Source organism: Protomyctophum bolini (assembly GCF_963924005.1).
Source record: "Protomyctophum bolini genome assembly, chromosome: 9".
NCBI classification, from domain to species: Eukaryota; Metazoa; Chordata; class Actinopteri; order Myctophiformes; family Myctophidae; genus Protomyctophum; species Protomyctophum bolini.
This window is the reverse complement of record NC_137870.1, coordinates 25505132-25528584: the sequence shown is the minus strand read 5'-3', so window position 1 is coordinate 25528584 and position 23453 is coordinate 25505132. Positions and strand designations below refer to the sequence as shown.

The following is a 23453-nucleotide window of genomic DNA, read 5'->3' as shown; positions in this document are numbered from 1 at the left end:
ACACACACGGCTGTTTCTGTGCAACCACCTCCCTTCTACTCCGCTCTGAACATGCATAATCATTGCTGTTGGGCAGGAAACCCCTTATCGCCATATTTTACCTTTTTTGTGTGTTTTCTTGTGTCACACAAAAGCATCAAAAGTAGCTGATATGCAAGCTCGGAACATACAAGGTTTTCACCCGAAAGACGATATCGTCTCTGTGGCTGCAACTATCTATCATTTTCTTAGCTATTATTATTTGTGCAAAAACACTAATAAACATTATATTTTTTTTTAATTCACGAGTGTCTGCCCCTGATAATCGCACCCGAAATGTACTGGAAATATATTTATAAATGTAATTTATCAATAACATTAATACCGTCGTGTAAAATCTGCCACAGATTCGAGCGCAGGTTTCGTAGTACACCCACGTCGCCACGGCATTTATATAAAGTGATCGCAAACAGCTGATCCTTCCTTAATTTTGTTCTGACGTTAATAAATGTGACGGCTGAAATCTATCTGGCACGCCCTATGAAATCAAGCCTCACCCTCGTTTTTACGACATGAATAACTGCTATACGTCCTGGAAAGGAAAGCTTTGGCGGAAATGGTAAATGCCGAAAATGTCGGTAATTTTGGCGTGCATCCATATTTTGGCGTACGCACGGTTGATAAATGAGGGCCTCACTCTTTCCCGGCATGGTTTTGAGGTTCAAAGTTAAGCATATAACCACACACATCAAATAATAATGATAATGAATTGCATTTTTATAGCGCTTTTCCGAGTGCTCAAAGCGCTTTACAATGGTTAATTCATTCATACATTGGGAGGTGAAGCGGCGAACAGTCGACACCAGCGTCCTCACTTCCCACATTCACACCCCAATGGTGGCAAGCTCGCACCGACCAACTCATTGGAGGCAATGTAGGGGTCAGTGTCTTGCCCAAGGACACTTCGACATGTGGACAGGAGGAGCCGGGATTCGAACCGCCGACCCAGGGGTCATTGGACGACCTGCTCTACCTCCTGAGCCACAGCCGCTCATCAGCCGCCCATCAGGTAGCAAGGTCTGGGAAAGAGGTAATCCCGTTTGACGTGCTGTTGCATTATACAATAACCATGAGTGCTATATGGACACTGCATCATTCCCTTTTCAGTGGTACTTCCATATCGACAAACGCTGCAATGACACCGGGGATACAAAGGGCGTCACCAAAACAGACATTTCTCCATAGATGTTTCAGAATATCATTATATTAATTCAAGAATTGTAGGCCTGGAACAAATCCTGGTGGTTAATCATGAGCATAAAACCTTTTATTTATACTGAAAAAAACGGAGTCCATATTTTAGCCCCCCCGCCCCCCCCCCCCCAGTGCAGTGTGGTTGTGTGGAGCAGAGCAGGACAATGGAGGGGTGAGAAGCTCTATGCTCATGACCACAGAGAGGAGAACAATGTGTCTGTTCATAGCGACTCCCTTCAGCCTTCTCTCACTCACTCACTCACACACACACACACACACACACACACACACACACACACACACACACACACACACACACACATACACATACGCACACACACGCACGCACACGCACGCACACACACACAAAAGCTTTTTTTTAATATATATATTTTTTTTATCCCACGATTTTGTAACCCATTTTTCACCCCTGTGTCAATCATCTAATGTGATCCTGGGCTCTACACACCCTCCACCAACCTAGTCCCCATATATGGGGGACAAGGGGCGAGCAACGGACTTGAACTCATGCTCCCTTCATGCCTGAGTGTCCAAGTTGCTCCTTTACACCTGACAGGGGGAGTTTCCCTGGTTGGACGTAGCACGTGGAAGGAACACGTTATTCCAACCAGTTCCTTTCCCCTCCATCAGGCGCCCCGGCTGGCCAGGGGGAGGAAGTTTAGTTACCAGGATTACTGCATGTTTTTTTTCGCCAACCCCGCCTTCGGGTATGGGCACTGATGACGCGGAGGAGGAAACACGCCGCCAGTGCCCACAGTGTCCCGAGCGGGAATCGAATCCAGGACCTTCTAGCTGTGAGGCGACAGCACTACCAACTGTGCCACCGTGCCCCACAAAACCTTTTGATGTTTTTTTCTCCCCCCTTCATGAATGAATGCCCCATTTTATACAGTACTTATAGTAAAAAATATCAATTATATGATCTGCAGAAGAATTTACATACATTTACTGCGTAGCGATGCAACACACACACACACACACACACACCTTTTTTTTCCTTTTAGATATACAAAGATCCTTATTGTAACGACAGTGACTACTACAGTATATACAACAATTTGATTCACAAAAATGCATATTACAAATGGGATCTCGCTCACTCACTCACGCGCACGCACGCACGCACGCACGCACGCACACACGCACACACGCACACACGCACACACACGCATACGCACAGACACAGAGACACACACACACACACACACACACACGCATACGCACAGACACAGAGACACACACACACACACACACACACACACACACACTGGTTCTGCTCTTCCATGTCAGGTTGAGTCACAGGACTGCTCTTTGAAGAAGCGCACATTGAGAGAGAGAGAGAGAGAGAGAGAGAGAGAGTGTGTGTGTGTGTAATAATTGACAGCATGTTGAATTACTCACACAGTGGCATTAGTCACGGTGAATCTGTGACATGTACTCTCTTCAGTCCGTGTGAATCGCTCGGCCCATCTCATTGGTTCAGCGATCAAACGTTGACACAAAGACATTGATATGGGCAAAAAGAGAAAAACAACTGCAGAGGATGGTGTTGACTTATACCGTATACGTTATTCTTACCGTATACGTTACCGTGTTGTCAAGATCAGCGACTGTCGTCAGTCCACTGTATGCAAGTGTCATATCATATTAGAGCGATCTGCTATTTTCACTAGTTTTGGAGATATGAGATTTCCACCCAACAGCGATGATATATACGAATGGGGACCACCAGGGGTGAGCTGTCGGTAGGGCTGTCCAGAGTGCCGCCCTGGTAGATTGAAGATGCACGCAAGCCTGGACAGCCATTCAGTTTTCGCACCTCGATAACGAAACCTGCCGATCGATGCTGAGTGTCATACAGTATCAATGGTGACGGTCCATTGTGTTGATCTGCTAAACTAGCCTACTGTAGGTGTCAGAGGTTCTGCCTGAAGCAGTCTAAAGAGTTGGATAACAGTGGCTGATAGATTCATGAACTAATTAAATTACAGTTTGCCAGGTAAATGCGTAATTATGACAACACTAAACATTCCCCTTTATGCAAGTAAATAGAATAACATTTGATATGCAGTTAGTATATTGTGGGTTAATATATAGGCCTATGTTAAAAGCGGTTAGGTTACCGGCATTTCGACACATTCAACCATCCCATAATGACAGCAAGCAGCCGCTGCAACCAGTGTTGACAGATTCAGCGAGAGAAATAATCAACCAGGTCTATGAAAACAAGCCCAAAAGAAGCAAATGGTCACATGAACACTTTGAAGCTATATACATCGTCTATTTGAAAATGGCATTGTGAGCTGCTAAAACTGGAACAAAATGTGACAAATGTGGAATATTTTGTAAACATTTTAACAACACAAATCTGAATATATAAACCAGTAAGACGCCTGAGGGCGAGAAGTGACGTCAGTCCCTACAGTGCCCGGCAGCCGGTGATAACTAGAGTTCTCAACAGGCCCAAAAATTAAGATCTTACCCCCCCATGCCAAAGCGCCAGCACTCGCCCAGCAGTCTGCTGTCACCCAGTCGCTGCTCTGCCTCTGTTTCCTCCCGGTTGTAGACACATGTAAAGATTTGCTATCATTAGCATTAGCACACACTGTTTACCTCTTGCCAGAAACATTTACATGTCAGGAACGATGCGGTACAAAGTCACAAATGACATCCGACCTCCTGGCTGAAGATCCACCAAGGACAACTCTCGTAGATTCCGACTTATGGAGGTTTGAAAATCCTGCTTTGAACTGAGGTAAACGGAGACCAGTTGTAACGTTCCATAGCTGGTGGTGACGGAGGCGTTGCATAGCAACCGGATCAACGTTAAAAGCTGCTGTGGGGCTCAGCCATTATATACACAGAGTATACGAGTGGGTACGAACAAAGTCAAACATATTCATATTCAAATATGTTCATACTTTGCAGAGAAATAATTAAGAAACACCCCCCCCCCCCCACCGCAAGCCGCAACTACTATATATACAGTATATATATATATTATATATATACAGTATATATATATATATATATATATATATAAAAGTAGCTTATGAAAGCGGACATGGCAACACTGTCTGCAACAGGAGGCGGGAAGATGAATGAGAAAATTTCAACAACAGTGGGGAGAGGGAGGGGCACCATGAGTGGAGAGAGAGAGGGAGAGATGACAATTTGGAAAATGATTCAACACGTTTGTGTACGGTCCAGGAATCTGCACAAAGTGTTCAGATTGCAAAGCAAACACGTTTCTGGCCTGAGAGGAAGAGCTCACACAATGAACGTATCACGCACGCACGCACGCACGCACGAACACATACAGGCATGCACGCACGAACGCACGCACGCACGCACGCACGGACACCCACACACACACACCCCCCTTTTCTGGGGCACCGTCGGGAGGTCTAACCTTCTCCAACAGTGCAAGGGCAAGGCCAGGCCCGTCATTGGCTAATCTCCGGCCAGAGGGGGCCATGCGGTTCCCTGCTTTTTCCACTCTTTTCCTCGGCCTGTACAACTAACCAAACACAGTGCTGCTGGTAATGTCCTCCGATATGTTTTGTTTATCAGACCGCCTGGTCCACGCATCTGGTCAGCTGGGAAGGTGTGTGTGTGTGTGTGTGTGTGTTGATAGTGCAGCCAGATGGATGTGCATTAATAACCGTTCCTTATGTGTGAACTGGTGGGCAGGAAGATGAGCAGATTGGAGATGATATGAGATAAGATAAGGCTGTATTTATCCATGGGGACTGGATGGGTACAGCACTGCAGTCACTATGGTGTAGTAATAGTAAGTGTATACTTTATGTCAGTGGTGGAAATGGTACTCGCATCTTTCAAAATGATTCATATCAAAATTACAGTACAAACAACAAGTAAAAGTAGTCATTATGCAGAATGACCAATTTCAAGTTTCAAACGTATTAAAATCTTTAGAAAATAGCAGATCTATAAGCTCACATTGTGAGCTGGCAGATCTGCTATTTTGCACAAGCTGCAGGCATAGTACTTATGCTGTCCCCCCTGCGTGCCACAGTGTAGGCAATAGGCCTGTGTTAACATTCACTTTTATCTTTTATCTTTCCACTTAGAGATGAAGTACTTTACAATAGGAAGTTGTTCAGAAATCAATGAGAGTGTTTGGTGGACTTTGTGTGGTCCAGGCCGGCTACGAGGTGACGACACCACACAGTTCTGTCTTGTTGTTTCACACACTGGGCTGGCCCTGGCCAGCTGTGACGTATAGCCTGCTGTACTGTTGTTTCACACACTGGGCTGGCCCTGGCCCGCTGTGACGTATAGCCTGCTGTACTGTCGTTTCACACACTGGGCTGGCCCTGGCCAGCTGTGACGTATAGCCTGCTGTACTGTTGTTTCACACACTGGGCTGGCCCTGGCCAGCTGTGACGTATAGCCTGCTGTACTGTTGTTTCACACACTGGGCTGGCCCTGGCCAGCTGTGACGTATAGCCTGCTGTACTGTTGTTTCACACGCTGGGCTGGCCCTGGCCAGCTGTGACGTATAGCCTGCTGACTGTATAGCCTGCCCCAGCCGGTGTGGTTTCTAGTCTAGAGGGGCGGGTGCCGGCCCTGGCCAGCTGTGACGTAGCCTGCTGACTGTATAGCCTGCCCCAGCCGGTGTGGTTTCTAGTCTAGAGGGGCGGTTGCTGGCGAGTACAAGGAGGTGGATCCTATTGGTTCACCGATCTCAGAGCGATAGTGTAAGACAGAGTTACGACATTGAGGGGGCAGAAAACAACCCGGTCACGTGGTTCATGTAACTCGTTTGTCACTATTAAAGCTCATAGACTCCAATGCATTCCGTCAACTTCAGGACTTTGTCACTATTAGCCAATAGAAGTCTATGTAGAAGAGCCGCCATTGGACTGGCCCCATGAAGTGAACAGAGTTGTCGTAACCGTCTATACTCTATGGACCGATCTGACCGATCTGAGCGCCCCCCACACAGATGGCGTGATACCACTGAAAGGAGAGATGCTTGTATATCATGTCACGTCATTGCATTTTACCTTTTATATTAACGTTTTAACAGCAAGTGGATAAGTAAGTCCCAGCATGGATCATCACACAGACAGTAATGTTGGTCAGACGTGACATATGTACAAGCATCTCTCCTTTCAGTGGCATCACGCCATCTGCTGGGCCATAGCACTTGTAAAAGTAATTAATGATCTTAGTGTGTCTGCTGACAAGAAACATGTATCCGTTCTCTTACTTCTTCATCTAACGGCTGCATTAGATACGATTGGGATATTTTCCCAATCACTGATGATCTCCAATGTGCTGCCGAAGAACGCTTTGTTGCACGCCAATGGCCTAGTGGTTAAAGCGAGTTGCAGGTTCGATTCCCGAGCCTGACGGCCTTTGCTGCGTGTCACTCTATCTCTCTCCATGTTTCCTGTCACTCCTCACTAAACTATCGAAATAAATAATATAAAAAGAAGGCGGCTTTGTGAAAGATTGTCTTCAGAGGGAAAACAGGTTCAAAGCAAACTTCAATGGAATATCCTGCATAACTGTAGGCGTCTCTATAATCTTTGCCTTTCCAAAAAGGATTTCGGTACAACTACTGGTTTTGGAATATACTGAAAAGCTACAAGAAAAAAGCTACTCAATTACAGTAATGAGCGTACTTGTAATGACGGTAATAATAACAGTAATGAGCACTTTTTTAAACTTAAACATTTTCAAACAGATTACACAGTCTTTAATTATCAAATAAAGTGCAACATACGTGGAATCTAAAGAAGGAACAAGGTTAAAACATTGAAAATGTTTTAAAATGTGAGATATATATATTTGAACTTCTCTATTTGAAAATAGCCTATCTTAAAAGCTGCAATGTGTTTTATTTTTAGCTTAAAGATCTGCTATATTCAAAATGTTTCAAAGGCTATCACATGGGGGTCCGGCCCGCAGACAAATACATATTAACTTGGGGTGTACTAAAGTTTTGAGAACCACTGTGCCAGAGAGGCCCAGAGCTCAAAAAGGTTGACAACCATCGGTGTGATGTGAACGGGAAAAAGTCATTTAAAAGATAGTGCTGTAGTCGCACATGTACAATATGCCATTGTTTGACTCTCACCGTTTCACCCAGGCAGGAGTCTCCCCTGTTACTCTACACTCATGTTTGTTTGTCTTATTTAGCCGGAACTCTCCACCTCAGCCCTGTTCTTAGCAGGCTGTTGTTCATTCACTCCTCCCAGTGTCTGTTCTCTCCATCGCCTCACCTTATGAAATCCCAACAATAAGACGGCCCTCACTTATGCAATTTCGACTCACAATGCAGCGTACACAGACAGACTGCTTTGAGTGCGGCAGACAGACAGACAATCATCCATGACCATGCCATTATTGTGAAGCTCAAAATACTGACCCGTACCACAGAGTGTAATTCATCGTGCTTCATAATAACCCTCCTCCCTCTCCCCTCATAACGACGTCCCTTTGTATCACTTTAGGTAATCTCAGGTCAAACTTAGTTCTCTTAGGAATATACGGTATTATTATGCAACGTGTCTGACTGTATTGATTTCATTCACCTGGTTTATTCCCATCGCTGCGCGTTCTTCCAACACAGCTGGTTTTGATTACAGAACTACTCTGTTTTTAATCTCTTTTTCAAGATGCCATTCAGACAGTGTATTACTCATTTTAAACTTAATCAGCACGCTAAAATATGTATCTGAAAACATTAGAGCCACGAGCTTTGCTGCCCGTCTCTCTGTGATATGAAGTGTTGGGTTTCCCAGCAACAAAGGACCGCAGAATGGCAGGGAAAAGAACATACTCTTTGTTTGCTCTGCTTGCTGTGTTTTTTGTTGTTTGAATATTATGCTATCTATGCCGCTGCATTGTCTGTAAAGAAGACAAACAAAAATAAGTTTTACTCTTATGTACCTGTACAGAAGATGTAACAATAAACAATAAAACCTTGAACCTTGGTTGTAAACAAACAAACTCAGTGCATGCGTCACGCACACATGATTCTAAACGTACGTACGGGATTTTGGCGGATCTGTTTACACTGAGAATTCTGTGTATGAAACAAGTGTTGTGAATTAGTTTAAATATATCGTATCCGGCCCGACATTTCTGGCTATGCACTCTATGCCTTATATTGTGACCAGGCTTTTCTCTTCGCAGATGCGTAAGGCTGGGACCGAGGCTAGTCTGTCTCTAGACATGGTAACGCCTCGCCTGCCTCTGATTGGCCCACCGACACTGCCGGTCTTCACCAGACTTTCCTCCGAGGTGGATAGCAAAGCTATGGTGGATAGTCTGGTGGTGAGGTGACACTGGCAACGCGAGGTTACTCCATGGTGGGAAATAACAAGGGACAGAGAATGACAGCTTGGCACGTGTGACAGACGACGTTCCAGAATGCAGCCTTGTAACTTCTATTTTTGTAGAAGAGGCAAACTAATATTGTTTATGCCGTTTGCTTTGCTTGAATAATTGACTGAACACGTACACCGTAATATGATTTGATTTGGGTGTGTTCTAAATAAAGTGTTTGTGTTGATTATTGTGTATTAATCAGATTATAGTAAACTAATACTATTATACTAAAAAGGATAAAGATGAAGGGAAAAGGGACCTTTTCACAGTACAATAATGTTTCAAGTTTACACATACAAATAAATTACATTAATCAGTGCTGCAGATCAAACAGCAGTGACAAATTAAGAACTTTGTGCAAAATGTATCCAGTCTTGAGACCCGCTGAAGACCAGAGGCAGGCGAGGCAGGCGTTACCATGGGCAGGTCGTTTTCTAGAAACGGACGTAGTTCAGAATCATGGGTCGCACATGTGCATGTAGCGGAGCTACGTCCCATACGCTGAAGGGATGCAACGTTCTGACTGGTATTAAAAAAATACATAGCTTTCAGTTTCAGAGTGAAAGTTCAAAATAAAAAAAAGCCATTGCGGAATACCACTCATTTTCAACATTTTACTATGTCATTAATATACTACCTTAGAGCCTACACACACACACACACACACACACACACACACACACACACACACACACACACACACACACACACACACACACACACACACACACACACACACACACACACACACACACACACACACACACACACACACACACACACACACACACACACACACACACACACACACACACACACCCCTCTCCTGTGGCTAGTCTGACATGAGAACAAATCCTGCCAGGGCTGTCTCCGTCTCAGCTTTCTGTACTGTGCAAATAAAGACAGAAAGACTAAACCAAAAGTAAATGTTTTTTATTATGGTGTGTAAGTGTAACCCTATGTTTTTATGTCAACGTCAATGATTCTTTTTCTTTTTGTATGTTTTGACCTTGTTCCAAATTGACAACACACAAATTAATTCAGAATTATTATTATTATCCCATTATTATTCCCAACCTGTGGGCCATAGGTATATTTCAAGTGGCCCCCCCAAATAATGAATTTAATCATAACATTAATATAAAATAAAATCATTGTCAGTTGTGTTCCGGGCCGGAGGACCCAATCGATTGATTGATCGTTAAAATAAACATGCTCTGAATGATACTAGAACTCTCGCCTAAAAAAACAGTCATCCTGGCCGGGCGTAGAGCTGGCCAAACTGCTCAGTCTGGTATTCCTATAAGTAACCTATAAGTAAACTATGCTTAAACGGTTAAATCTAACCTTATTCCTAACCTTAACATCAGTAAATCGGTGCCAAAAACTAAACGCTATTCCTATACTTAAGTAAACTTAACCCCAGTAAAACTATGCCTAACCCTAAACTTATTTCTAAACATATCGTCAGTAAAACCAATAATACAAGAACCGTCCCCAGCAAGCGGCCGGCATGAGGTCAGCGGAATAAAATGAGGGTGAGTGCGTTTTAAGGCGAGCATTCCGGTTATCGCTCTGAAAATGCCCTGATGATCCAGAAAGAAAAGGTTGGGAGATGCTGACCTAGATCCGTGCCCCGGCCTCCAGCACGCTCCAGCGGGCAGGAGCTTGACGACAGCGCTCCTATGGAGCGCATGATTGGATGAAATGTTTGTCACCGCGCTGCTCGCCATCTATCCGTCTCTAAAGTGGCGACTCTGTCACCTTTCACATCTGTCGACTCTCGAAGCCTCTCACGTGCCCGAGTGCATAGGCCCACATGTATGGATAGATAGCAGCGTCTAACGAGCCACTGCATAGGCCCACATGTATGGATGGATAACAGCATCTAACGAGCCACTGCATAGGCCCACATGTATGGATAACAGCATCTAACGAGCCACTGCATAGGCCCACATGTATGGATAACAGCATCTAACGAGCCACTGCACTTCCGGTAAGGCCTTTAGGAGGGCCATTCAAGCCGCAAGCGGAGCCTGCAGCACCACCGCTTCCCTGCCGGTGGAGCCTGCGGAACACTTCATTACTCCTGAATGAAGTGTCTGGGGCTGGGAGTCTGGTGCAACGCACAGGTCCTGCGCTGCACCTGGTGAGAGCAGGAGTGGACCTGGTGAGACGTAGGAGGAGCACGGACAGGAGTCAACCCACAGAGTCCTTCCACACACCAGACCTCCCAGTTCCGGCAGACTAGTTCGGGAGCGGCGGACTGTGTGACCCTGTCTTTCCCTAATGGGACTGATCGTGGGTATATAGCTACTGGGACGTAACTTGGGAATTGATCACCCCGGCTGGGTCACCTGAGTGAGGGGTATGATGTTGCGAGACCCGAAACCCTGATGACCTTGGGATATACATCACTGAGTATACGTCCCAGGTGCATCCATGCAATGTTTTTTAGTTCTCATTTGAAAACTTTAGTTACTAGTTACTTTGTAGATTAAGCCCTATACATTTCTGCCTACTTGTGAGCTTGTAGATTTGCCATTTTCAAAATATTTTTTAAATACATTTTACACATTTAAAAGCAAGGGACAGGGTATAGTTTCTGGCGTGTGACCGAAGCGGACGCTCCCTGTTCGCTTCCGTTCTACACAAGCGAATGGGCGGAGCTTGTTGTTTGCGGTGCTCTGGCTTGCGTGCGACGTTGTGTGAGTGGTTTACGGTGCGCTGGTGGCCGGCACGTGACGTTGTGTGACTGTTCATCGATTCATAGAACCATGGCGTTCCGTTCCAACGTTGTTGAGCTAACACGCAATGGCATGTGATGCACCGCAACCGGCAGCTCCACCCCTTTGCTTGCCTAGCCCTTTGAATGTCAGTGAACGGGACTACTGCAGTCCTGCATGTGTTACCATAGCCTCAATCAGGCCCAAGTTGTGCAAAGAGAGGTGCCCCCCCCCCACACACACACACACACAGATTCCTGGCATTTGGCTGCAGCCAACAGAACGAGAGGAGAATAGTGTGTTCCAGTCTATTTCAAGTTAAGTTAAGAGCTGCCTCCAGTTAAACACAGTGGCGTTTCTCTCTCCCTCTCCCTGCACATGATGTCCTGCCCAGTGATATTTGAGCAACATCCGGCTCGCTGGCTGGCTGGGGAAATCCTGGGAGGCAGGCAGGGCCCACTGGTGGTGCCAACTGCCAAGGCTGAAGGCAATGCCCTGCCTGCCCTGACATCATGCTAACTATAGCACACTGGGGGAAACAGAAAGGTGGTGCCGTCGTTAATCCTCTCTGTTGTAATAGTCTATGATATTACAACTAAAAGTGGAACTGGTCTAACCACAAGTAGCGGTTCCACCCTGCAGTGTCTTTGGATGAACAAGGTTATACCTTTTTCACAACCGACCTAGGATGTTTAATAAATTCAAGCAGTATAACCTGACAGATCTTTTGTTTTATTTAAAAAATAAATTAATTAAAACAATTATATATAATCATAATTATTTATTTATTTTAAGTTCAAGTTCAAAAAACTGTTTCCATTGTGTGAATGGAATGAAAGATGCTTCTCAGGTGCAGTAACCTCAGTCTAGTTATAGCAGCGTGTGTCACTACGTTACATGGGAATTTACTCACAACCAATAAGAAATATCTTCGCGACCTACAAACGGCAAATACTGGTCTATACTGTATACCTACAATTACACGCAACGCTCTGTGAGCTTTAGACCTGCTATTTTCAGAGTGTGCTACTGTATATGATGTTCAAAATAGGAATGCTAGAGTTACAAAATAACTGAGTTAACAGAGTTAATTAAATTGGGAAATTAATTAGATTAAAAATGTTTACGCAATTAATCCATGCTTGGATGACATGACAGATTCACGCTGCACTATCTAGCCCTATCTGAATGGGGGGGAAAACACAAGGCTGCACAATTTACATCTCAAATCACATAGCATGACAACAGGGTGAGAGAGAGACACCATGGATTTGTTATAAAGAATAAAACATGCATACATACGTATGTTATATATCCACCTTCTGTCATTTATCTTTCCATTCCCACAACAATATACAGAAAGACGTATTTGTACATAAATGAATTGTTTGACAATACATTTATTTAGTACAAATGCTAGTTTCCTACAGAAAACAATCAATACAAAAGAAAAAATGAAAATTCCCCAGGTAAGGTTGTTAACAACACATCACAATCATTTAACCACTTTACACATTTAACATATTAACCGCCAGGATTAATAAATGAATTCACCTCGTACTGCCAAGGATTTCCCCCGTTTTACCCTTATTTTGAAGAGCCAAAACCCACGACCAGATGCTATACCGACTACCGCGATGATTACAGCGTTGAATAAACCTTCTTTTGACCAGAAATGCCATCTGGGACAAGGAATTGGAGATAAAGGCGATCGAAAGAAACAGATAACAATGGTTGTGGGTGCGTGCAAAATGCAAGATGGCGCACTCCACTGCTGTTGACATCATCACCTAACAACCCAATGCTAATGTAAGTAGCATCACGACTCCATCCATCATAAACACTATAAAAGACCCTTTGGCATGAATCTACTCCAAATTGCAGAGACATTTAAAATTATGTAGATCTAAGGGCAGGTCCTGGTGGATAATGTGGTAAATGTTGGCTCCAAAATAGCAGATCTACAAACTCACAGTGCACCACTTAATGCCATGCTGCGAGCTTATACATCTGCTGCTTGTGAAAATAATGTTGATTTATTTTTTCTTTAACATAAATCTTCTCTTCAGGAGGTTCCCTGGCACTAAATCTTCTCAGATGGTGAGTCCAAATATATCAATTTGGTCCAAAGTGTTTAAATGAACAGTCAAGGATGTTTGCAATATGAAGTTGCAAACATCATGATGACATGTCTCTCAGGACAGCAGGGACTGAACCTGCTGTGGGGACCTGGGGACCAGCGTGTCTCTCAGGACAGCAGGGACTGAACCTGCTGTGGGGACCTGGGGACCAGCGTGTCTCTCAGGACAGCAGGGACTGAACCTGCTGTGGGGACCTGGGGACCAGCGTGTCTCTCAGGACAGCAGGGACTGAACCTGCTGTGGGGACCTGGGGACCAGCGTGTCTCTCAGGACAGCAGGGACTGAACCTGCTGTGGGGACCTGGGGACCAGCGTGTCTCTCAGGACAGCAGGGACTGAACCTGCTGTGGGGACCTGGGGACCAGCGTGTCTGTGTCCTTGTATCCGTTTTCGGGGGCGCTCACGGCCTTGTACACCTCTGCATACGCCCTGCACACCAGCTCTGTGGACTGCCGGAAGATCTGCTCCCTGCAAAGTCATACCACATGGTTTACTACTAGTCTAACATTACTGATAAGAAACCTCCCATCTCTATATTCTAACTTTTGGTGTTTTTCCGGCAAATTAACGCCCTACGGCGTCACACAAAAGCATCAAAAGTTGCAGATCTGCAAGGTCGAAACAACGAGCTTGCAGATCTGCAGCTTTTGAATTTGAATCCTGAAAAGTATAATAATATGAGGTTTCCACCCCAAAGAGACGTATTACAACTAATGAGAAGCCTCGCCTATTATCTCAATGATTCATTTCCATTGCTTTATCTATGTGTCCCCCTGTTCTCTTGGATTTGTGCTCATTTGTTTTAAATGCTTCCTTTTTTGGGCGGCAGTGGATCAGGGGTAAAGTAGACAGTAGGGGTTTAATGGATTAGCCAGTAGAGCGGCTGGATGGGAACCGCAAGGTCCCCATTTCCATCCCGGGCTCCCCCAGAGTTAGTGTCGAAGTGTCCGGATCCTTGAGCGAGACTCTGAACACATGGGACCGATATGCAGGTTGGTGCCTTGCATGGCTTCTTCCGCAATCAGTGTATGGATGTGTGTGTGTGTGTGTGTCTGTGTGAGTGATGTAATGCAATGCACAATTTATGTAAAGTGCTTTGGACAAAAGTGCAATATAAATACCCCATTTATATTTTAGTTATTTTTATGCACTTGTTTTTATTCTTTTGTGTGAAAAGCTCTTTGAGCTGCATTTTGTGTATGAATGGTGCTATATTAAATAAAGATCATTATCATCACTACTACTACTAATAATAGCTCAGATTTATCTAGTGCTTTTCCAAGCTCTTTTAAAGAGGTGGGTGTGGGGCCTCATACGGCATGTTCGGCTGCAACATTTGGATTAACCACTTAAGTATAATCATGCACCTTATGCATACTGTTCCATTATTTAAGTATAATCATGCACCTTATGCATACTGTTCCATTATTTAAGTATAATCATGCACCTTATGCATACTGTTCCATTATTTCATTTGAACAGTGTGCCTTCCTGTTATTTTTTTGCTGTGTGATCCGTGTTCTTTTCTTCTCATCTCGTTCTCTATCCTAGCTCTTCTTGTAAATGCATTGTTGAGAGCTCAAACGAACAGAATTTTACACCTGCAATGCTGACGTGATGATGTCACAATAAAGATTCCGATTACTACTTTTGCGTACAACAGTGTTGTGCGAGGAAGATGAGACAATCTAGTACAAGCTCACAAAACATTACATTGTGATGCGTTCTAGGCTTGTAGGTCGGCTATTTTCCCTTGTAAATGGTAAAATGGTAAATGGTGCATTTATATAGCGCCTTTATCCAAGGCGCTTTACATAGATTGTGCATTACATTCACCCATTCATACACCGATTGCGGCGGAAACCATGCAAGGTACCAACCAGCTCATCAGGAGCAATTTGGGGTTCAGTGTCTTGCCCAAGGACACTTTGACATGTAGACAGGAGGAGCCGGGATTCGAACCGCCGACCCATGTTCATATACTTCAAAGTGGAGTTAATTTACTTCATCCCATTTAGAGGTCTTCGGGTAAGCCCGAGAACCGAAAATACCCGGGGTCCGAACTGGAGCCGGTTCCAATCACAGGAAGTGATTGGGAGCAGCTCTTGGGTAATGACTGAGTGGACGCAGCGATTGCCCGTTTTTCTCCTCCGGCCAGTGGGGCCTTGCGTCACGAGACTTTAGTAAGGAGAGGCGCTACAGTAGTAGAGAACAACAATAATAATAATAAGCAATAGAAATATGGCCTGCTGCTGCTACAACAGAGACAACAACAAGAAAGAAAGCACAATTCCACAAAGGGGAAACGAAAATTGCATGACAGTACCGCCAGGAGAAACCAGATGGAAATAGTCCCGCTTGGATCTCGTTTGTTGTAATAGTTGACCAACGTGGATTTCTTTTTTATTTACAAACTGTAATGATTGACTGTCTACTCTGGAATTATACATTCACGTTAATGACAAACCACTGCCTGTATCACACATTTTCATATTGTTGTACATGTTCGGTCATCTGTGTGAAAGTGTGTAGTATTGTTCTAGTGCTTTGGTACACGTTTTCTGTGAAGCACATTGCTTCTTCTTCTCGGCTACTAGAATATAAACGCTTCTCTCCAGGATTACTCAGCAAGCAAAGAGTTGAGAATAACTGTGAGACGCAACTGTAAGAATTAAGTGTTATGATTTTCTTCCTATTTTATTAAGTATCCCCATTAACTGGTGCCATAGCAACCAGTTGGTCTTCCTGGGGTCCACTTAAAAGTGTTCTCACTGGATTATTTTTTTTCCTCCCCCTTTTTTGCACAGACCGTTTCGTGCCACCCCCACCCACCGTGCCAAAGCCAGCAGCAGCACCTCCACCCCACCCCCACCCACCGTGCCAAAGCCAGCAGCAGCACCCCCACCCACCCACCTCCACCCACCGTGCCAAAGCCAGCAGAAGCACCCCCACCTGCTGTGCCAAAGCCAGCAGCACCCCCACCCACTGTGCCAAAGCCAGCAGCAGCACCTCCACCCACCCCCACCTGCTGTGCCAAAGCCAGCAGCAGCACTGCAAGTGTGGTGGTGCACACTGCCATCTATGGACGCACTTCAGTAGGCCTGTCACTGGTATTATTACATAATCGCCTAAATCGCAATTATTTGAGATAAGCCCAATTATTTTTTCATAATCGTCAATCGTTTCCATGTTTAAAAAAATTGCAGAACTAGCTTACTTCGTGACGTGTTGTGTAGATAAACTATTTCCGCTATTGTGCACATATTTCGGAAAGAAAATAATTATAAAAAAGATTAAATGTCTCAGTGATTTCTTTGTATATTTAAGTTATTTGTCATATCTGCCCAGTGCAATTTGTGAGAAACAGAAATACAACAAAAAATACAAATTGTAACATTCCAATGTTCAATGCAAAAAAGCACAATTACATCGCTAATAGAGGGTATGCGTGTGACATCATCATCATCATACCTGGAAGTTATGCGGGAACGTCTACTGACTGAGTGGCAAAAAAGCTTCTTTCTGGCTATGACAGTCCATGCATCCAAACAGAAAAGTCCTATATGCATTGAATGTTAAACGACGTTAAACCAACTTTGCAACTCGATTTGCCACTCATTTTATGCATGCGATTGGGGTGCGCGCGCTTATCCGACATACCATAGGACCGACATGCGGAAAACGATCGGATTAAGGTTGGCGAACATGCGTTAAGGTTGGAGAACATGCGCTGCTTGTGGTTATGGTTTGAGATAGGTTGTCGTTGTCAGACCTAAAGCCTGTACCCATGGGCATACCCTCTGTACTCTATAGCAATGATGTGTGTGACAATTAATCATCAACATTGTAATCATGACAGCCCTACACTGCAGATAGAGGGCTTCACATGGATTGAAGTTAAATACAAATCTCAAGACTGAAACATGTTGTATGGCCAGCTCCTAATGTGCAATTTGTGAAACAATGTGATAGGAGCCCAATTAACACAATATGTAGAATAGAATAGAATAGAATAGCTAATCTACAAACTCTCAACTGAGAGTTTATCTAGTTTAAGAATAGGGAGATAGTTCTGCTGCGCAACATGCTGCCATAGAAGACATGCTGGCTTCTTCAGAATCAAAATGAGTAAAATCAGTCATGGTGACTGATAACTTAAACCACAGCAGAACCCTAATAGTTTTCTTTTTTTTTAGGGATCACATCCTGTGATGACAGATAGTATGAATCAGATGTATTCATCATATAACAGCTGTACAGGTGTAAATATCAGTGGGTGACATTGGTTTTTGTCATTTAGTTGTTTTCCAGGAAAATAAAGTAGGAACAAAGGGGGCAGGGGAGGCAAAGAGAGGGGAGAGCAAGGAGAAACATGAAAATCATGAACACAGTATACACATACTATACTGTATAGCAGTTGAAAAGAGTGGCAACACATACTGTAGATTCACAGGACAGAACAGAGGCATAGGATGCAAAAATATGGATGCAAAAATATTAGGCTGCAAATGTCAATTGTTTTCTAGGCGATTATTCTGTCCGTTACATTTTCGATTAAATCAGATAATCGAGAAGCGTGATGTTTATTATTATTTTATTTTTTAACTTTTCATCTACATGCTCAAAATAGTGGTAGATATAGCGAATGAACTGTTGTATGATGAAATGTAATTTAAAAAATTCAGATTCTGAGAAGCAGATGGATATCTGAAAGTGAAAGCCTGACTTTAGTAAAACATTGAAGTGTACAGTAAGGATATTAACAGGAAAAAATAATAATACTAATAGCCATGGAACACATTATTCCAACCAGTTCCTTTCCCCTCCATCAGGCCCTGGCTGACCAGGGGGAGGCAGTATAGAGACCATGATTACAGCATGATATTTTTTGTGTCCCCCCACAGGGAGAACATGGAAACTCCACACAGAAAGGCCAATTTCACCAACCCCACCTATAGGGTAGGGCGCTGATGACACAGAGCAGAGGCTTTTTAGTCGGCCGGTAATGTTGAAAAACAGGTTTAAAGGAAATTCTCTGGAGATCCATTGTTTTAATTGGCCCTCAGAGGGCCGAACGGTCTCTGGTGCATTACTGAAAGAAAACGACTTCCTGGCAATGCATGCAACGTGGACAGAACAGGCCTGAAAGGAGGTCTCAATTATTTTGTGCACTCTTTGAGTGTTGGGGGAATTGGGGATTTGGTTTGTTTTTTCCCTGTGTATCTATCGCCAAGGAGTACCGAGAGAGGGGGGGTCGGGGGGAAGAGAGCGAGCGAAAGAGAAAGAGAGGAGAGACAAAGAATGGAGTTTTACAGATGGGGACGTTCGGGGAAAACGGGTGTGAGTGAGAAATGGACTAGAAGCTAATTAATGGCGTCCTGGCCATCAGCACTGGCCCCGTGTCCATTAATAGAGAGCATTAACCTGAGTGCTCCTGCAGCGAAGTTGCACTTCCCAGTAAAAATGTGACTCACACATACAGCCGTCCAATGCCATAAAGCTAAAAGCATATGTGTAACGCAACCCCCAGAGGTCAGTGCTTGGAAATGCTTTCCCGGTTTGAATGGGTTAATAAGACATAGAAGTGTAGGTGCAGCAGTATTGTGATGTTTGCTCCATTTAGGATCCAAACTCCATGCGTGTTTGTTTGGGGAAGTGTCTGAAATGCAGAATAATAAAATATGTATAGATAATATTTATATATTTAGTATATAATGTTCAAATTGCATTATTCCAGGCAGATGGGACCAGAGCAAATTCTAAACAACCAGCATTCTACAGAGTAGATGTTTTTAAACATTGCTTTTGAAATTTTGTTTTATACAAAGATGAGAGAGAAGTTGGTCTTCTTGTACACACAGCGGTCTCTAATTTGAACCTAGCCTCTCAAAATTACCTCCGCCTAAGCCTGGTTTTAGACTTCATCAGGCGACGCATTGCATTATTTTTGGTGTGTGACGTGTTATATGACGCAACGTGATGTATATATAGTTTGTACATTTTAGAATAAATATTACTTAGGTTAGAATTTAGAAGGCGTTTTCAGAATCTGCCTTGTGTTGAATTGTGAACATAATTGAAAGTAGAACTCACTTGATGGCTGCACTGAGCAGGAAGTTGAGCTGCGGCATCACCAGGGTGTCCGGAGATGACAAGTACCTGTCAAACTGTACCTGAGAGATGAGGTACAGTAGAACCATCAGATGGAAGCTAGAGACACCGCACACACGGGGTGGAACCAGACAGTAACTGCATTGAAGAATCTATTCCAATTTCAACAACAATCAGTGTATCGATATGTAAATAGCAACATATCTTATCGTTTGACTTTTTTATCGTATGGTATCATTTTGCAATGCAAATAATCGGTATTGAATGTATCAATCCTAAGTAGGCCTACTTGTGTGTTGTATTTAGCAATTAAAAAATATTTGTCCATACACGGTGTGGCAAAGACTTGGTCTTGTCCATGGCAAATGTAATTTTACAAACCATTATAATGTCATTATTTTGAGCATAAGACCCAATTACTGAATGTCAAGTCAAGAATGTCAAGGTTTTCTTCAGAATATATATGACACTCATTAGGAGCCCACTAGTGGTTCTCCAACGTTTGGACCCCCATAACTCTGAAATGGACCCGTGAGGTTATAATCTCTTTGTGTTTCTCTGGTGTAATATTCATTTTGTATATCCGTGGCAAAAATATATTTTTGACAAAAAAGTCAACATGGTGAGATTTAAAACTTTTGCCTCGATTACGAGAAATTACACTAGATCGGCAATTTTCACTATTGGAATGTGTTCTCTTTTCAATTTGTTGAAATATAAGAAATGCTAAACAAATCGTAAAAAGAACATCACAACATAACAATCGATATATAAACCCATTAAAACCGGGAAAGCATTCGTGTCATTTGATTTTTTTCCCTGCTGCAATCATGTACATCTGCTATTTTTGGAAAAGTTTGGTCAAGTGTTTGAAAGAATGTTGAATAACTTTGTAGTTGAATTACGAAGTAGTTTACAGAATAGTCTTCAGGTCTCTTCAGGTTAAAAAGGTTAACGGGGTGGGCTGCCTACACGAGGCGAGGCCTGAGGTCACCTGGTGAACAACTTACCATGGCTGTTTTCATTGAGGCCGTGTCCATGCTGGGGAGGATGGAGAGTGGACCCTGGAACCAAGAGCAACAAAGAGCGTTTAGTACAGTAAGTAGGTTGGGAGAGGCTTATTGTCGGTATCAGCAGAGAACGCGCTACACCCATGGGAGTTGGACTGCTGAGGTGGAGCGCCACACCTACCAGCAGCTCAGAGTACTTCACGTACGACTTGCCGCACGCAAGCCGTGCTAATCAAAAGCTGAGTTGGTGGGGCCTGGGATAGAACCCATGACCTTCTGGTCCAAAGGCTCACAAGTTCGACTAAGCTACCCGAACATGACATTTACAACTCTAAATGTTATTTAACAATTAACTATTTGATGATTCCTCCCCACACACATTTCTGTGTGTTGTCACTGCTGTCATATCATTCTGGCTCACCTGGATGCCCTACCCCCCTATGAGGGCGTAATGCCTCCGTCCTAAGCCTTCCGCCCCAACACTCCCTGCTGACAGATGCTGGCCCTGCCCGTAGGAGTATGTGCCGTGACAAACATCATCCCTCCCCCGGCCAATTGTGTTTGTATAGACGCTCGACAAAGACTGATGCACGTCACCACACTTCCTTGAAGCAAAAAAATATCACAGGCTTTTACACTCATTCAACTGCCTTCTTTTCTTCTCTCTGGAGATGGAGGGTCACAGCACTGCTAAGCCATGCTCGTACTCGCCTTATAGAGCTGTTAGAGAAGATGCTAATTAGGGGCAGCCAATGTGGCGATGCAGACGAGAGAGTGACCGAAAACAAACAACTTCAAAACACAAAGATGGTAAATAAGGTCACGGAGGACACTAGCATGCATCGTCACTTCTGGCTCTCAGTGTTGGGGCGTGCTGTGTCCCCACACGACCCAGAGCTCCTAGGCTGACATGGTAAACCACAGTCATCCCAATGGTACTGTACAACCTGCGTGCATACACACGCACACAGTGTCACCTTCACAATCATTGGCAGAAACATTACTGCACAAAAGTTATTATTATAAAATGATTAGCTAATAATCTACTGGATATATTAACCTCTGAAAAGATTTAAAAAAATATATATATAGCATATGTGCAAGCATTGTGAGCTTGTAGATCTGTCATTTTAGCCAACGCCATCTAAAAAAAAACTCAATACAAAGACTGTTTTAATGGGTTAATGTGGAAATAGTGAAATTCATTGATGAAAAAAATTAAAAAGCACACGTTTTACTACATTTAGATTTAGCTTTAACTCCAACGAAATGAAAAGCTTTCATCACAGTAATTGGTAGGACCTCGGTAGCAGTATTATATGTGCAGTGATAAGTATCACAGTCTCCAACCAGCTTCCCTCAACGGGTACACAGGCCAGTAGTGTTCATAGACGCTCAACCAAGCTGGATTTTATTACCACTGCTCGACAAATTTAAAATTGCCATCATTGAACTTCCGGTCCCGAAATGCTACCACTAACGACTGCTATTGGCTGCACCCACAACGAGGGTGGGTCTTCACTCGGTAGAATAAAGTTGATTTTCCTCACTGGAGGCAAAACGAGACTTCAATAGCGGCAGTGCATTCATTAACTCACTGCGGCTGTGCTCATTTACATCATCAGTCTTAATAAATAAACCGCTAAATTGAAAACATGCGGCGATGCAGACTTATGTGGTCCTGGTGGTAATTTGCAGCATAGTAAATAAGCCCCCAGATGGATTCTATTAGTTTTAGGTCTGACTGTGATGGCCCTCACAGAGACTTTATCTTCTATTCATGGACCCACTTCTGTTGATTTCAGGGCCATCTAATGATGGTCTATGTCAGTCGGTCGGTCCAACATTTTGGTCCCCCCCTTATTTATCGAACTTGCAGACCACAATCACAAACCAGGATATTCCTTATACACCGGCTCTCTTTATTCTGGGTGATCCATCGCCACTAAAACACCTCCCTGCACCTCTAGCTGACTGGATTCAAACAGCATTAATGGTGGGTAGGAAAATCATTGTTAAGGAATGGAAGTCTGAGGTTTTACCTCCAGCACATGTATGGTTCACTCAGCTCGGTATTGTGGCTGCTTTGGAGAGGTTATCCTTTAAAATGAATAATCAGTTGGATAAATATGATCTGAAGTGGGACGTGTTCCTCAGTCATGTTGCAGGTCCCTTGGTGTGATCCATGGTCAGGCAATGCCCTCTTGATTGTTTATTGTATTACTACACATTATGATACGGTTGATGATGCTGCGTTTGGTCGTGTAAATAATGTAAACTATTTTCACATTTTAATTAGATTTGTTTATCTTATCTATCTTGCCTGTCCATGAATACGTACTCTGCTGTTGTTGTTTGTGTTTGTATTTTAAGTTCTCTGTTTTATGTGTTTGTAAAAAATAATAAAGTACTGATCATAAAAAAAAAAGAACTTGCAGACCACAAAATGGGTGTATCTCAACGCAAAATCTCAGCATTTATCAATCTGTTGTTGTCAATATGACGCGAGCATAGCCAACGATCAAATCTCATGTCGAGTCTCAAGCTTGTGTACGAAATGTTCATGGCATGTGGTGCAGCTCAGTCTGACGATCCGACAGGCGTCTAATCATGTGCAGCAGCCGTTTATTCACTTGAACATGTTGTAACCCTAGGATACATTTTGGTGATGCCATGGCCTTACTCTGGTGCATCCTTCTGTGAACATACAACATACAGAATATATTTGGTTGATTCCGTCGACTTATCAATAAAGGTCATTATTATATGCTGCATTTATATACAGTACAGCAATTACAATAAGATAAGACAGCAGGAAAGCTGAGAGGGAGTCTGTGTAGGAAT

The 23453-nt window shown here is 43.6% G+C and overlaps 1 protein-coding gene across 3 annotated transcripts in view; it reads right to left on the bottom strand.

The window, feature by feature from the left end:
* Positions 1–12194: 12194 nt before the first annotated feature.
* The window catches only part of cog6 (component of oligomeric golgi complex 6), a 45637-nt gene continuing 34378 nt past the window's right edge, over positions 12195–23453 (bottom strand). Inside the window, exons 17-20 of one of the 3 annotated variants that reach the window (XM_080772422.1) lie at positions 20610–20663; positions 19582–19661; positions 13843–13956; positions 12195–13577 (exon numbers count right to left, since the gene is read on the bottom strand). In XM_080772422.1, the coding sequence (XP_080628548.1) occupies positions 13544–13577; positions 13843–13956; positions 19582–19661; positions 20610–20663 (282 nt within the window). In that variant the 3' untranslated portion in view covers positions 12195–13543. Of the gene's footprint in view, positions 13957–19581; positions 19662–20609; positions 20664–23453 lie in introns of all 3 variants that reach the window. The other 2 variants (XM_080772421.1, XM_080772423.1) reach the window with 2 other exon arrangements.